The 18,017-nt window shown below is 31.3% G+C and overlaps 2 protein-coding genes across 3 annotated transcripts; one reads left to right on the top strand and one right to left on the bottom strand.

The window, feature by feature from the left end:
• Positions 1–54: 54 nt before the first annotated feature.
• On the bottom strand, positions 55–2,607 carry LOC125811219 (bet1-like SNARE 1-1). 2 transcript variants are annotated; one of them, XM_049490730.1, is made up of 5 exons: positions 2,516–2,607; positions 1,020–1,167; positions 474–530; positions 321–380; positions 55–242 (listed from the first exon to the last, which is right to left on the bottom strand). In XM_049490730.1, exons 1-5 carry the CDS (start codon positions 2,527–2,529, stop codon positions 153–155), a joined length of 369 nt encoding a protein of 122 aa, XP_049346687.1. In that variant the 5' UTR covers positions 2,530–2,607; the 3' UTR covers positions 55–152. The 2 variants fall into 2 exon arrangements, with proteins under 2 accessions (XP_049346687.1, XP_049346693.1); XM_049490736.1 differs by having other exon boundaries at positions 1,020–1,158; positions 2,516–2,595.
• Positions 2,608–12,098: 9,491 nt separating this feature from the next.
• On the top strand, positions 12,099–17,376 carry LOC125813626 (hyoscyamine 6-dioxygenase-like). Its single transcript, XM_049493099.1, has 4 exons — positions 12,099–12,293; positions 15,587–15,828; positions 16,338–16,656; positions 17,140–17,376. The coding sequence occupies exons 1-4, from the start codon at positions 12,099–12,101 to the stop codon at positions 17,374–17,376; spliced, it is 993 nt and encodes a 330-aa protein (XP_049349056.1).
• Positions 17,377–18,017: the final 641 nt, after the last annotated feature.

Below are 18,017 nucleotides of genomic sequence, written 5' to 3'. Positions count from 1 at the left end.
TTTATCTTTTCAAACACGGTAAAAGTATCTGTTGCATCAAAAATATCTTCATACAAAATTTTTACACTGAGGAATTGGAAGCAGAATTTTGAGTAAACACAACATCATCTTCTGCAAACAAAATCACGACACATCCCAATTTTCAATGCTAATTACCTAGTGAGATAGTATACCACCAAAAAGAGGACAACAAATGAGGCTACTAGTGTAAACATTCTTTGGCTTGATTTAGTCTCAAATACCTGGAAAAGGCAAGGAAACAATTTTAGATTCAGCTTACACGTCAAGGCTAGGGCAAAATTGGAATAAAGGTTACATACCATCTTAAATTTATCCATTGTGCCAGATAAAACTCCCCTTGAAGAATCCATATCATTACCCTGAACAGCCAAACAAGAAAAGCTCACACGAATTTTCAGGCATACAACAAATATAAAAACTTGAGGTAAGTTACATAATTGAAGTGGGCTGACCATTCTGTCCAGCATCCTATTATGAGTATCCACTTCCTCATGTATATCACCTGATAACTGTTGGATATAAAGCTTCATCAGAACAAGTCTAAAAATCTTCAAAAGTTCAAGATGCTCATTGTCAACAACACAGCTATGACACACATTCAGTGATGATGTAGAAGAGAAAGAAACTTAAGAAGAAACTCAAATACTTAAGTTGCAACTTAAAGAGAACAGAGTTTTTCCAACCTAATGCAATAGTTAAATAGCCATGACAATAACTAGGTTGAGAAACTTAGAAGAACTCAAACACTTAATTAATTCTTCACTTTGAGGAAGATTGTCTATATTTTACCCCATCAGAGATCAAATAGTTGGGTTCTGTCTACTACTTCTTAAGAAAAAACTTTCCCAAAGGAGCCTCAATTACCCTTTAAGACTTAAGAGTGGTCTACTCTCAAAGAAGACAACCAAAATAATTGGTTTTTCACATGGCAGTTAACATAGACAAAAATAAAATTTAAACTGGATAAAGCTAATAGCTTCTACGTCTGCAGGACTTACTCTTTTCAGCAGATTAACTCTATCTTGTAGCCCGTCCATTGCTTTCTCATTCTCTTGTTCATCTATTTCATGTGAAGCATATGATGACGAAGCCCTTATACCACCTTCTTCAATACCATCAAATAGTGCTGCTCTGTTGCTATGTTCCCTAAATTCAAGGATTGTTAAGCAACTATAGGAAGAGATAGGTGCAAATAAGAATGTTCCTTTACATTACAAGAACAAAAGCAGCCCTGCTTATAGAATAACCCCACCCCAGTAGAATAGCATGGATAAGGCTCGAAACAAAGTTGTCACTTCAAGTTCCTTTTTTGGGGGGTCTCTACTTGCCATTTCAAATTACCCCCCCCCCCTCCATGCCAAATATGAGAGTCTATGGCTGTGACAGAAATGATTCAAAGCTGGATCGAGCCTATAGCCCCATGTTTACATCTCATGCCACATAAAAGGAGGAAACGGGCACGGGCAGCATTCATGTCCGGTGCACAATCAGGATATTAATCATAACATTTTCTTTTGATAGTACGAGAGAATTTTAGTCATAGATACTACAGCAACTGAAAGTTCGTATCCGTCCTACTTAATCTGAGGACTTTAAGAAACAAATTGATTTAGCAATTGGGTTAGGAGAATGATAGTAATCACTAATAAAGCTTTCATAGTACCCGAATTAGATAAAAGTCAACTCTATGCCACCTAATTACACATTTTGAGGCCCTTTCCAAGGTCATATGTATTTGCAGAGGAAGGAAGTCATCTTTGGTATGGAGCACTTTACCCCTATAGCAAGACTTTCCGGCATGAGGATTAGTCACGCCAAAAGTGGACACCGGACATCAGGTCTAGGAAAACCACATATATCTTTGAGAATATCATTGCCCATCTAGTACATAAATTGGTGTAAAATAGTAATCTGTGTCGTAATAAATTATGAAAGAGAACTGACAAGATTCTTAAACCTACTTCAGAAAAACACAGGAAATCTTCTTTGAACGAGAAAAAAGAAAAGATTAGTGAAACATATATCATTATGGCCTAAGTAATATCAAACTAGGTCTATTTAGTCCACTGTCATGCAGGTCAAATATTGTTTGAGAAGAGGTAAAATTCAGCTACACGACCAATGAGGATTCGCATAGACAACCCGAACTTGCTTAGGATTTTTTAACATAGTAGTAGTTGTTGTTAAAGTATTATAAGAACCACGCTAGATGGAGAAATGCATCCTACTATCATGTGAATATTCTGATTACCACAATTATCAACCAATCAACCAACTATACTTCAATCCTAAACTAGTTGAGTCGATGATATACATATCAATCCTCTGTATCTACATCCACCCAATGCAGGCCCATTCACCAAAAGTATCAATGTAATCCAAAAAAAATACATCTGATCCTATCTCGATATAAGTAAAAGGTATCAAATGATTGAATCTGTGCTACTAACATGATTAATATTACGAATCAAATGAAAAATCATTGAAACCAAACCTTCGAGAATTCATGGCTAACGGAGATTGGAGGTCGCACTCGGAGTGATTTGAAACTTTTGTTCTGGTGGATCACAACACGAAACCTGTAAGCTAATTACAACAATAGATCAATTATTTAGCCCATCAATATCCTAATTATCAAACTAACAACCCTAGTTTACAGATGCGAGAAATCAATTGAAAATCAAACACAAATCAGAAGATAAAATGACGCGTAATCGTACATCAATTCATCGGAAAACAGAGTTTCAGATCTGCCGGAGAATTTTGGTGGAGATTACCTGCCGTCTGCAGCTGATCGCCGACTTCAGTGAAGATACTGTATAAATTCCTTTTGCTTACTACCGGGAAGATTAGGAAAGCCAAATCAGTTACAAGTTGAAGTTGCCGCTTTTAAAAAATAACTATATCCGTTTATTTTAAAGTAGAATTTATTATTTATATTGGAGTAATTTTTATCTATAAATTTTAATTTACCAAAATGGTTAAAGTTTGAAATCGGAGAGAATGATTTTATAATATATTTCAAAAATTGATGCTTGAATTAATCCAAAAATTGAACTTTGTACTTGCCACATGAAACTCATTTTTTGCTATGGAAGAGTTAAAAATAAATGTAATTCTCATGTTCAAGATAACCACTTATGTTGAATATAAATTATAAGCCAAAAATAAATGTTTGATGCAGCATCAACTCTTATTTGTGAATTGGACGAACTATAGGGTTATGTATTTATTTTTTATTCTTTCCTAATAAATCAATAGGTTTATGTATTTCGTGAACATTAGAATTTTGTGCCATCAACATTAAGCAAGGAAGTGTTCAAATGAAGGCAGTTTCTTAGTTGATACATAGAGTAGTAGTTCAATTATTTCACATTTGGATGTCAGAGTCGCCTACTGTAGCAGAGCCAAAAATTTTACAAAGAGTGTGTAAAATTTAAAGAAGCAACTAACAAAATATTTGAACGTATGTTCACATTTATTTTGCTCAACCCAACTACTTTACCAATTACCATGAGATCGCTTCCTGCACATGTAAATGCCTCTTTATAAAAGATGAAATCGTGTTTCTACTTTTCGACTATGATGCTTAGCACTATTAACTTGTGTTGAAAATATAATCAAATAAATAAAAGTGTGTTCTCTCAAACAGTTTAAGTTTTTAGATGAGATAGTCACACACTTCAATAACTTTTAGATAAGATGGTCACACACTTTACTTTTAAATGTGAAACTGATTTTGCTCTGTAAATAAATAAAACTGTGTTCTCTCTACTGCTACTTTCTTAATTACGAGTTCGACATGAAACTTGTTAGAAGTGCATAGTTTCTCCTGGCTTTGTTTTCGCTAAATAGTGAATTGTTTGAAGTCCTAACAAGTTAACAAACTATGAATGCCTATAACATGAAAGATGGAGTAATATTTATGGAAAGCAAAAGGATTTCTGTTCTGTTTATCAACTTTAACAAGCATGAAAGCATTGCAATTTGCCGCCAGGGGCGAGAAAATTAGCTTATGAAAATATGATCCGTTCAAGTTTGTGACCCGTACATTTATTAGTTCAACATATTTTGACTTGTCCAATCCAATCCATCTGAAATGAGACTGATATATGTAGCTTAAATTAATCAATGAGAAATTGCCAATATTTATATATAGTCATAATAAATAATTTCTTTTTTATGCATTAGCTAGTTAAAAAAAATTATAGAACGACAAAAAAAGAAACTAATTAAAATTTTGTAAGTACCAGGTGAGTTGAGTTATGATTTTAGTTCAAATTTGTTTCAGTTCATGTAATTTTTGTGAGTCCATGACCTGTTTATTCATCAACTTAATTAGCTTATTTTGCTACATGAATTTAATTCAACTCATTCATTTGACACCTCTCGTGGAAAGCTAATGATCTTGAAAAATGTCTACAGACCAATGATCATACACTCACTGAGCTTTCCTTCTAATTCCCGAAAATTCAATTATCAGTCGAGTGGAAGCCGGTTTCTCTCTTTCTACTAGCTAGCTTCCCTTGATTATCCAAGAAATTAATTTTTTTTCCCATCTGGACAACTTTAATGACATATAGTTGTGTTAATAGGCAAAGGCGTATCTAAGGGGGTCACCGGGTTCACGTGAACCCATGGTCCCCTCCCAGATCATATATAGTAGTATTATATTTTAAAAAAATATATTAAAATATAGATGTGTGAACCCACACTTGAAGTATCACATAATGCGATTATGACTGGGTGCACCTCTCTCCGCGAGGTTAGAAATTTGAATTTTATATTTATCTTGTTTTATTTTTCTTTCTAAAATTAGATAACACTTCTCTAAATGGTAATTGGTATATATATAAGAATTAATTTTAGACCTATAATTTTATAATTTTAATGGTTTCAGTAGTAAAATTCTAAATGTCGAACCAAACAAATTTATATCATAGATCAACCTTTTTATAACAGTGCACCCATCATCTCAAAAATCTAGATAAGCCTCTGTTAATAGGTTTGCATGTTTGCTGTATTTCATAAATGACAAAGGTGAGTTGTGCAACTGATGCATGAACGTAACGTAACGTAACATAACATAACATAACATAACATGGAATTAAGTTCTACCCTTTTTTTTTGCAAAATGCCATTTTCTTTTGTTACGATGACGAATCTCTAATATATTAACGAGTTCGGAGCAAAAGGGCAAAAAAAATTGTCAAAAATTTCAAAATGACACATCAATTTTTTTAAAAATCAAAAGGGCAAAATCGCTCCTGACGAAGCGATTTCCCTCTGACACAATGACGAAAAATTGCTGCCCTAGTAGCGATTTTGTCTAAAAACTTTTTTTCTTTTTTTTAATTAAAAATCGCTGCTAGTAAAATTTTATTTTTATTTTTTCTTTAAATTGTTGTCAAAAAAAATCTTTTTAATATTCTTTTATTATTATTTATGATATATAATTCAATTTTCCTCATGCTTCAGCAATTTTATTGAGTATACTCGTCTTGTTTATCATTTTTATATTGTTTTATTTAAAAAAGATATGTAAAAGGAAAATGACTGAGTTTTTGAAAAATCGATTAAACTTATGGTTTAAGAGAAATCGAATTTCCAAAAGAACAGAGTCGCCACTTAATTTTTTGTAAAAAATCAAGAAAAAATCTAAAGTTTTCAAAAGACTTAAACAGATAAAATCAATTGAAAATGGGTCCGAGTTCAATGTACATTCCGAGAAGGTGTTAGGCCCTCGAAATGTCCGCTAACTTGCGGTTGACCGGCGATTTGACTAAAGATGACTTTGACTAATTAATTTTTTAAGAAAGTATTAACTGGGTAAGGAAAACTCTTTTTATTATGTATTTAGATATATATATATATTAAATTTTTTTGAGAAAATATTAACCAGGTAATATGTATGTATATATATATATATATATATATATATATATATATATAATTTTTAATTATTTTTTAGTTAGTTGTTTTAAAGGGAAAATAAACTAAAGGGGGATAGTTTAAGTATTTTCAAGACTAATATTAAAATAAAAAAAAACTAAGTAATAAATGCATACTTTAATTTGAAAATAAAATGAAATGACCATTCTTAGGGAATTTAATCAAAATTAAACCACAAGATAATCAAAACGTTAGTCAAATATAATAAAATAATAAAGGAAGGAAAGGAAGAACATGTCAAATTTGGGCCTATTGCTGTGTTTTTGGGCCTCCTTCAGCCCATTTTCGCTCCCAAAACCTGTGTATACAACAAAGGTATATTGCTGTATATGGGTCGTATTCGACTCATTTTCGTGTATATGGGCATGCATACCAATCGTATACAATATATTTCAGCCTCCAAGTACTTGCAATTCGTTTTTCCACCTATAATTCAATATTTTGAAACATATATCAAGGTATATTGCTGTATATCAGCATGTATACAGTCCGTTTTGGACCTCTCCAGGACCTGTACATCAGTCCCTGCCCCTGTAATTTCTCCCTTTTTACTTGAACATGATGAGGCCGACTCGAAGAAATTCAACTCGATGCAAGGATGGAGTCCAAAGGACTCGAATGGCGTCACATGTAACAAAACGAGTAATAAGGATTAGTATACGAGAAAGGGACCTCCAATCGATTACCAAATGCGCACAAATAATTTTGAAACCATAAATTCATATTTCCAGTATGCCCAAAATATTTTCACCACATTAGCTAATAAATGGAAGGATTTATTCTACCCAAGAATCATTATCATACTAGAGATGAATTGATCATGCATGGTTTGGACAAATTCCATTTGATCTGAATAGAAATCAGTAGCAAATTTCATGATGAAATCAACCTAAGCTAATATACTCAAAATGCAATAATGAATTCAATTAAAGCATATCACATTAAGCCATAGAGATAACGATCTAAGGTAAAGCCTACACCAACATTAAACTTACATACTATCAAAAACAAACAGAATAATACTTATCAAACTAAATGACACCATCAAAAGTAAATGAGAGCGTTTTCAAGCAAGGTTAAATTTTAACAAATCAATAGAATATCTTTTTAACAAAACAAATTTAACTCTCAGTCGAGAACTCAAGATTAACACCTAAATCAAATATTTAAGAAACGAATGCAATAAATTGGCAGTAAAGAAGCAATGCAACATATTAAATGCTAAACATAATTAAATAACCTGGATAGAAATAAAAGTAGCTACTTAACAAAAGAATGAGGTAATTAACTTTCATGACTTAATCTAGTAAGAGATAATATTATCTAACTATAACAGACATAAATTAATGAGACTAAAGCTTAATCAATTGCAACAATCTGTTTAGACATGAAAGAAAAAATAACACATAAATCCTAACTACGCAGCTAAATCACATCAGATTACAAAATGCATACAGAAACCACGAACAAGAGGATTCTTAAATGCAAATTATTGGAACAAAATGAAAGAGAAAGAAAAAGTATTACCTTCTCTAGAGCAGGAACTGAGACAACGACTTGAGAGCAGCACTTCCACCTCCAACTTTATCTTCGCCGAACTCCGACGAATTCTAACAAACTAAGAATTGTAGACAGCCCAAGAAGAGAATGGAACCAAGAGCCCCTGAACTTAGGGCGCTCTCTTGTTGGCTATCAGAATAGTGTATTTGGGAATGAAAATTTAACAAATGTCTTATATGACCTATGCTTTTTTTTTTTTTTGGTCGAGAATCCTGCCGCCTCCCCCAAAAATCCCCTTTAAACAGTAAAGACGATGGGTCTTTATAGAGGGGAATTAGGGCAGAAAAATAGGGGGGAAATCGGGTGACCCCATTCGAATTTCAAATTCAAATTGGTCTTGAAGGGATAAGGTTGGAGAGTTGGACAGTACAAATTCCCAACGGAATTGAAAGGAGAACCGTCCGATTTGGAACAAGGATGCTTGAGGTGCGGAGATTTCGACACCTCGATGATTTCGTACGAGAGAATGAGGGAGACGCACGCGCAAGGTTGAGGCTGCTGGGCTTCGCGATTTGCTGGACTGGATTTGAAGTGTTTCTGGGTTCACGTTGTTCGCGTGAAAGAGGAAGAAGAAGAACATGTGGGTCAGTTGGTTTTGTACGTTGTTGACGCTGGTTTCTTTTGGTATTATTGTATTTTGTGGGCTGGATATGGACACGGGAAATGGGCTGGTCGGCTGAAATTATTTTGGTGTTGGGCTGGACATTTAAAAAATAAGAATAAAAATGGTGGGCTGGAAGAAAGAATTGGTTCGTGGGAAATGTTTAGAGAATGGGTTGCTGGGAATGTTGAGATTATTGGCCTAAAAATGGCCCTTAAATATAAGTCTAAAGACTCGGTGAAAAGTGGTTATCATTGTATTATAAAAACTTAGCCGATTTGAAGTTAATTAGGATAGATTTGGCTAGTAATTAGATAAGACGAATTAATATAAATTAATTAATGAGCTTCTTAATTTTAACGAAACAAAATAATTACCTTAATAAACTAATTAACTCAAAATATAAGCTATTAATTAATTAAGCTAAATAACCAAATATTTAAATAAAACTAAAATCTTTTTGAGACAATTTTTGAATATTCGTAAAATATACTAATTGGACACATAATCATATAAAATATTATATTTATTATTTTATCATTTATAACAATGACAAAACTACTTAAAACGACTTGAAAATATATTTTGAATCTTATAAAGTCAATTATTTCAAATCATTTAGAATTTAGGAAGCTCGATGATTAATTTATATTGTGGAGGTCCAAAATTGGGTGTCAACATATATTATTAATAATTAACAATAGGCATGAAAAACGCTCCCCCTGCAGCAATGTGTAAGGGAAAAAAAATCCTGACTTAAAATTGCTGCTAAGGCAGCGATTTTTAATAAAATAATTTTTTTTTTTACAAAATTGCTGGTAGGATTGTGATTTTTAATTTAAAAAAAAAGGAAAAAAGTTTTTAGACAAAATCGCTGCTAGGGCAGCGATTTTTCGTCATTGTGTCTAAGGGAAATTGCTTCGTCAGGAGCGATTTTGCCCTTTTGCTTTAAAAAAAATTTGATGTGCCCTTTTGAAATTTTTGACAATTTTTTTTGCCCTTTTTGCTCCGGTAACACTTCCATTTGACTATACACCTACTTTGCCACTTGTTTTCCTCCCTATATACATATACTAGATGGGGATGGCCCGTGCTGAGCACGGGCCCAACATAATAAATGTGCTCACCGTTGATGATAAATTTTATTGCTGAAAAATATATAAAGCACAATTACAAGGAAACAATTTATTTAAATTATGTGTGTAATAGTAAAAAGGATGATGTAATAAGTAAGAAACAAAGTATGCTTATTGAATCTATTAATTGTACACTATAACAAATCATCTATAAAGTAGAAGAAATTAAATGTTGAGAGAAAAGGAAAGGAGAATGTTGCAGACGTTGTTGGAAACATTCTGCTTTTATCTGTCATTCAAATTCTAGTGGTTTCACAACTTCTCGACTTTCCAATGTTGCCATGAGAAACATCAATTGTACATTTCTTTTTTCCTCTTTTGATGTTGTATGTTCTTGTATGAAATGAGGGAATGAATATTTAATTCCTATACCCTTTCTTGAACGTAGTTAATTGCCTTAATGCTATTATTGTGGACTCTCTTTTCTCTTCTTTTGAGTATTCTCTTGTTGGGTTGAAAGCTCAATTTACGTTCTAATATCATATATTATATTATATACTATTAGAAATATTCAGAACATGTACAACAGACATCAGTATGATGCCGATTTGAACGATCTGCAAATACTAACTAATATAATACAACCAAAATAATATAGCAGAAGTTTCAGTTTTGGTATATAAGATTAGCATGTCATTGTTTATCATATGTAGAGGACGCTGGAGTTCGCTTCTTAGTAGCTAATCTTCTTCATTCAAAAAACCATAGCATAGGAAGACTGATTCATTTTATTCCCCCTATTAAGCAAAAGTGACAAAATAGAGTGAGGAAGTTCCTGTAATTAGACAGTTTAAAGTCTGTCAGAAACTGGAAATATAGCAACACATAGTTTTAGAAGCAAAACTTTGAAGCTAAATTTATATGCTCATTAGGTATCAAATAGAAAGTCATGTTTTAAACATATATATTTGCCCACGTGGACATAAAAAATAATGCAAAATTATAAATAGTAATGTGTCCACGTGGACACATATATACCTTTAAAATACACTATTAAATAGTTCAGGGGGTAAAAAATACACTATTAAATAGTTCAGGGGTAATAGGTCCTCATGAAAGTTTAGTATTGCAACAACAAATTCGACCAAAATTGGAGTATTTTTCAGACTCTTATCCCTATATAATAACTAATGCATTAATTTTCTCTTCTTCAAAACTTCTGAGTGATTTCAATTAGGATGCAAATGCATAGTCTTTTTAAAATGTCTGCATATATAATATGAAAATGAAAAGTAAAGAATGTTTTCAACAATTATAAGAAAATCTATCACATACAAGAAAATCGATTGTATATGTTTTTATGTAGTTCCACCTTATTTTTGTTCTTCAAAATGCATGATATAATTGTTAGTACTTAGTAGTCCGGCATTGGTGTGTGGTCATAAAATTAATATAAAACTAACTTAGAGAAAAAAATATTTAAATATGATAAAATGACTAATTGAAAATTATTCTTCCAGCACAATTTGAAATTAAAAAAAATAAATCAGGCCAAGATATTTCAAAATTCAGATGGTAGTATTATAAAGATATCAAGTTTCATCAACTATCCTAACACAAAGAGATTACTCCATTACTAAAAATAGATTTAACAAAAAATTAATACAAGAAAAAGACTAGAAAAAGAGACCAAGATTAAGAGCCCGTTTGGATTGGCTTAAAAAAAATAGTTTTTAAGTAAAAAATATAAAGTAATTGAAATGATTTTTAAGTCAAAAAATAAAAAGTAAGGGAGACCTACTCTTGATTTTTGACTTATTTTAAGTTATTTTTTACCTTGTCAAACACTTCCTAACTTATTTTAAGTCATTTTTTTACTCATTTTAAATTATTTTTTATATTTGTCAAACACTTTCAAAAGTCAAAAATTGACTTAAAAGTAGATTTGACCAACTTTTAAGTCAACCAAACACCCTCTAACTCTTTTCTTCTCCTTAGAAAACTTAAAAAACTAAAAAGGAAGAATACTAAATGAATGATAATTGGATATTCTTCCTTCTACAAACATATGCCTATTTATAGAAAAAAATTAGCCAAGCCTTGATTGATATTTTGCAAGACATATCAATATATCAATGAGGTTTTGACATGATAATTTATCATGCAATCTTGATGAAATTTTGGCATGACTATTATTATGAAATTTTGGTGAGAAATTCAAATGTCTTTGTGAGAAATTTTATGATTTTATCTTTTTTTTTTACCTCTCCATTAACGGGCTTGTATCAATTTCATGTTATATGTGTGGGCTGACAATATTGTAGGCCTGTTGAAGACCAGCAAACCCGTAATGGGCAGACACACTAGGTTAAGACATTTAAGTCTATAATTATGAGATTAAATCCCTTCTTCTGTCTTAATCTAAGACATATTTTATAAGGTGTCAGCCGTCATAAGCTTAAGTAGAAGAACACTCAAGCCAACTCATTTTCAGTTGTTCATTGCCATGGCGAATGAAGGTACACACCTCATTTGCCTATTTTACTATATTACATAAGTGTTCTCGATCTATATAATTATTAACAGTTGTGTTTATAATATTTTCTAACAATTCAATGTCAAAAAAAATAATTAAAGTTGGAGTGATAACATGATACGTAACTAAGAATGTAATGTTTGCAATAAAATAGTCATGGGAGTTTGTGGGCTATAGTTGGATTAATTAAAGTATACATGTCTCATTCTTTTTTTTTAATTTAATCAATAAAGAAATAATTAAATAACTATTTACATAAGCACCAGCCACATGTACTTAATTATTATTAATTCATTCGATACACTGATCCATATTTAAATTTGCTTGAATAGAAGAAGATTTGAAGGCAATTATGGAGAAACATAACACAAAATGGTTCAATGTTGAATGTGTGCCTCAGTGCTTTACATTTTCCAAAGAAGAAAGACCAGGTGATGCCCCTATACCCATATGCAACAAAATCCCAGTCATTGATCTTGGAAAATCACAAAAAATTGAAACAATCAAGCAACTCTTGCAAGCTGGTCAAGAATTTGGATTTTTCCAGGTATACTAATTTCCTTTTTTCTCAAATGAGGAAACAATCTTTCTATCATGTAAAGATAGAGATAAAGTTTGCGTACTATTTATCCTTCTCAAACTACACTTATGAGATTGTGCTGCATATGTTGTTGTTTCAAGAAAAAACAAGCAGGTTTTTAAAATTTTAGTATGAATTTAAATTGTTGACCTGAAACCCCGTATATGTTATATATGAAAAAAAGATATATAATAAATATATGTATGTGTGTGTATGTATGTTTGTGTGTATGTGTATAAAATAATTAAATTGAATCGCATTTGAATTCGATGTCTTTAAATCTTTAATCCACTTCTAGAGTCTAGACTAAAAAATATTGTAGGTGATGAGAGGCGGATGTACCCAAATAAGTTCATTCGAATTTAGTAACTTTACCTTAGAACTTGAGTACTATATGTTAAAATATTCACTAAATTATGAGATAATTGCAATGTATATTCTCATTTGAATTCGATGTCTCTAAATCTTTAATCCACTTCTAGAGTCTAGCCGGCCTAAAAAAGATTGCATATGTTATGAGAGGCGGATGTAGCCAGATAAGTTCATTCAAATTTAGTAACTTATCTTAGACGACCTTGACTATATGTTAAAATATTCACTAGATATGAATGAACAAACAATATACGTCAAATCTCTCTCTATATATAAATATATACTTTTTGACTTTTCAGAAGATTAGCTGAACAAACTACTTACTACAATCACGTAGAAATTGAATTAAACTACTGACGAATAGCTACCTATAACCTATTATATAGTATATAACTTTGTTATATATTCGCGGTTAAATTTGTATTCAATAAAATATTAACAGTAAACACTATTTTGTGAATCCAATTCCAAACAGCATTGTTGAGCCAGCAAAAGTCTTGTTGAATGACTCTAATCCACCTCTCTACTGATCAATTCTCTACAAAGATTTTATCAATGCTTCCAAAGCTTTTGGTGCTCATACTGATGTAATACAAAATGACGCGTAATCCAAGGCGCGTTTGGACATGATTTCAAATGTGTGATTTGAAATCAGGTTGGTTTGAAATTTGGATCTCTTAAGTTATATTTTTAGTTTGTGAAAACTATCAAAACTTTTATTCCAACCCTTTATAGTGTATAAATAATTTCTTCATGTTGTTGGGAGAATAATTTTCATTATCTTTAAATGAATTATTGTTTTTTTTTAAAATTTGTGATAGTTGATATGTTTTTGTCTTGAGCTGGATTTCTATTTTAATCTTTGTTAGATTTTAGCTCCTAGTTTATACTAGAAGAGCTTATTGAATTCTGCAGGTACATCAATAGTGATTGAAATTTTCTTAAGAACAATGTCTAGCACGCCTCAAGCTTTTATCAATTTCATACTAATGTTCTTCAAGAAGTTGTTTTTTATAAGATTTCCAACACATGCATGTTGGGCATGAGTCTGTTTTTTATAAAATTCAAAATTATAGGTCTTTTTTTTATTAAATATACGTATAAGTCAAATCTGAAATTTCAAATCCTACTTTTCAAAGAATGTGACAATTAAAGTTGAAACTTAGTAGAAATTTCATCAACAGATGTTTTTTTAATCTTTCTTTTCTTCACTTTCACAATAATAGGATCCACTTTAGAAGTGGCTTGTACTATTTTTTACTTCAATCATTAATAACTCGCTACTAAAAAATTACTATTATTTTTCAATTAACCTTTTCTATTAAAAAATATTTAGTAGCTATTCTCACAAATATTTTGATTGAGTTAGTGAGAAAAGAAAAAAATAGTAGTATTTTCATATGGAAAAATTAGGAAGCTTTCCATTAGTTCAGTGAGAATCTATTTCCTATGTGTTTTCCAAGTAAGCTGATTCAGAGGGAAATGAGTGAAAATTAAAATCATATTTTTATAATAAATATTTCTCGTTGATTCATGGTGAGAAAAATCTCCGTTTCTAGCACGTGACTCTCATCCTTTCTATTTTGCTCCCTCAGATTCACCTAGCTAGAGCAGTATTGGTGAAGGTCATCTACTCTCACCTAAACACAAGGTCAGTTTTGTTGGTGTGAGAATCTAAGAATCAAAATCAGATTTTTCAAATTTCAAGTTATGGAGTTGATGCAATGATATAGTAATTTTGATGAAAAAATTTCCATTTCTTCGTACTCTATTGATTAAAAGCATCCAGCAACGCCTCATCGATCGGTTTAGAATTTGAACACAAAAGAAATTGAATAAGTATTGTCCTTTACTCTATGACTGCAAGATATATAGATTTGGACAAATATAATGTAATGAGGCATAACTTCAACATCTACAAATCACTACAATAGATGTGATCTTTAACAACGAAATTGCTAGCTACGGCAAAAATTTCTTCCAAACTACTCAGTTATATATTAGCTTGTCGCATGGGACTTGTCTAATACGATTTACATCTTTGTGTGATTTGCAAGTGATTGCATAGTGAGCAGGTTACCAACAAAGTGATGAACCAAAGAGCAGAGGTTACGAGACCCAAACAAAGTTTTAAAAAAATTGTCATTAATGATTCATTTTTTTGTGAAAAATATTCCATTTTACACGGGTCACATCTTTTTAGTGAGAGAACACAAACTTTGTAGCAAGATTTTTGTCCACTAAGATTTTCAACCCAAAAAAATTAAAATAGATTGGCATCATTTTTATTGAGTATTATTAGTCACAAAATATAATTAAGTTGGTGGTAACCGATTAGCTTCGTCTGTTGTAGATAATTTATGACAAAACACTAATTATTTTAGTTTGTTGGAAGTGGATATGAAAAAAACTTAGAAATGTAATTTGTAGTTATTATTTGTTTGAATCCTATGTCTTTGTATCTAGTATCAATTTTAAAAATATGTTTTGAAAAAAATACAAAAAATTCCACTGATTCTTGAAGTGAATCTATCGTAAAAATATTATAAATCATGATAATGACAACATAAAATATTTACAAAATGTTGTATGTGGGTAGTCTTATTATGCCTTAAATAGCGTCAAAGAAAGTACAAGTTTGTGATAAAAAAAACTTATTCCTTTATCCACGCAAACAATCGCTTCAAAAACTCGGTTATTAGCCCCAAAACATACCATTTATATTATTGGGCCCGTACATAGCACGGGCAACATTATCTAGTATATGTTAAAAGTTTCACTTGATGTGAACAAATAATAGATTGTCCAAATCTTCTTAATTGTACGCATGTGATAGAATTTCAAACTTGAATTCATTATATTCAAATCCTGAATCTGTTTCTATATAGGTGATCAACCATGGAATCCTAGAGAACGTGGCGACTCAAACATTGTCAACCTTTGAAGAGTTTTTCAACAACATGACTGATGAAGAAAAAGTAAATGTAGCAAGCAGAAAAGGATGGATCTTCACAGGGAGTGAGGAAGAAGTTAAAAATGGTGTTCATTTATGGAGGGATAATATAAAACACCCTTGTCACCCTCTTGAGAAATGCATGCAAAGCTGGCCTGATAAACCAGCTACCTACAGGTAATTAAACAATAATAATAGTTGTTCAACCACTTTTCATCCCATTTTGGTGGATCTACAGATTTTTTTTGGGCTAAAATTTCAAATCTTCTTACTTTTTGAAAAGTAACGGTTTGTGTTTAGCTAATCAATTTTAAAGTACTTTTGATAATATTAGAGCAACAATTTGTGCTTGACTAAGGTTTTCACAAGTAGTTCTAGTACTTTTTGAAAAGTAGCAGTTTGTGTTTAGTTAATCAATTTTAAAAGCGCTTTTGATAATATTAGAGCAACAATTTGTGTTTGACTAAGGTTTTCCGATATAGTTCTGATATTAAAAAAAATAGTATTTGAAATATAGTTCTGCTACTACTCAAAATTTGTCAAACATCTCAAATCTCTAAAATAAGAACAATATTTATATATATAGTACTTTCAAGTCTTTAGAAGCTTGGCTAAACAGACTACGTACTACAATAATCTAGTAGAAATCGAATTGAATTAGTGATGTATTTTGTTATTGATAACAGAGAAGTTGTGGGAAGATATGTAGCGGAAATAAGGATGCTAAGTTTGACAATTTTGGAGCTAATATGTCAAGGATTAGGAATTGAATCAGGCTACTTTAATGAACAAAGTGAAGTTCAATTGTTATCAGCAAATAATTATCCAGCATGCCCAGATCCAAGCCTGACTTTAGGCATACTAAAACATCTTGATCCAAGCCTCATAACAATAATATATCAAGGCAATAATGTAAGTGGACTTCAAGTTTTGGTAGATGGAAAGTGGATGTGTGTTGAGGCTGTGCCTAATGCCTTTGTTGTCAACATAGGCAATCAATTAGAGGTATGTACCTATTAATATACTTTTTAAACTGATAATAGACGTTATATATATAAGATTATATGATTGTTTTTTCTTATAAAAAAGATATAATATATACATAAATATGTCTCTTAACTTGGTTTTACAAGATAACTATGCCCTTCAATTTTGAGTGTGCACAAATAGTCACTTATATTTGTAATTAAGAAATTGAACAAATAGACGCATTCGTCCTATGTGGCGTCCTACATAACAATTTTGTGTCCTATGTGGCTTCCTCCGTGTATTATACCACGTAGGACAGTGTATCTACTTGTTCAATTTTAGACAAGTTTAAATGTCTACTTATACATGCACACCCAAAGTTGAAGGACAACATAGATGATAGCTGAAGTTAAGTTAAAGGGTATATTTATTTATGAACATTCACATTATGCACATGTGTACATGATTTCTCTCACATTAATTTTATCTTTTTTTGTGTAATTTTAATGAATGAAATAGATAATCAGTAACGGGAAGCTAAGAAGTGTGGAGCATAGAGCAGTAACAAATTCAAAGGAAGCAAGAACATCAATAGCCATATTTGTGAATCCGACTCCCAACAGCATCGTTGAGCCAGCAAAAGTCCTATTGAATGACTCTAATCCACCTCTCTACAAATCCATTCTCTACAAAGATTTCATCAATGCTTCCAAAGCTTTTGGTGCTCATACTGATGTCATACAAAATGACTCTTAACCTAGTGCGCGTTTGGACATGATTTTAAATGTGTAATTTGAGAGGTTGATTTGAAGTCGAAATTTTATATGGACAAACAATTTGGATGTCTAGTAATTAATTTGTGAAAACTATCAAAAATTCCTCAACTCTTATATAATCTTACCAAATGAGCAAATACAAACACGTTCGTTTTATAAATGAATATTTGTGATTACATGTTATTACAAACTTTCAAATACACACAATTTTATAAAGAATATTCACTGGTTTAATAAATCAATAACAGTAGTAACTAGCTATTCTTTCATAAAATCCCTTTATAAATTAATGTGGTTCAATATATGTTCCTTGTGTATTCATTTTGTATCAAGTGTATCAATTAATACAATTGTATCAAGTGCATTTGTTCCTGTGTATCCACTTTGTACAAATACTATATTTAAGTGTAACTGCAACTGACTATAGATTTATATCAATGTATTAATCTGTATTTTGTCCTTGTTATACGTTTGCATTATGTGTTGTATAGTCATTCATAGTATAATTGATACAATATTATATCTCTCCCTTGTTTAAGCATACTTAGAGTTTGAATATGAAATCAAAGAGGAAGAAGAGAGGTCTCCATCATATCTTGTCTGATATAAATGGCTTGCCTA

The sequence above is a fragment of the Solanum verrucosum genome, unplaced genomic scaffold, assembly GCF_900185275.1.
Source record: "Solanum verrucosum unplaced genomic scaffold, falcon-dt-bn FXZP01000235.1, whole genome shotgun sequence".
In the NCBI taxonomy this organism is placed as follows: domain Eukaryota; kingdom Viridiplantae; phylum Streptophyta; class Magnoliopsida; order Solanales; family Solanaceae; genus Solanum; species Solanum verrucosum.
Note: the sequence above shows the minus strand (reverse complement) of the source record. Positions and strands in the feature narration are given on the sequence as shown.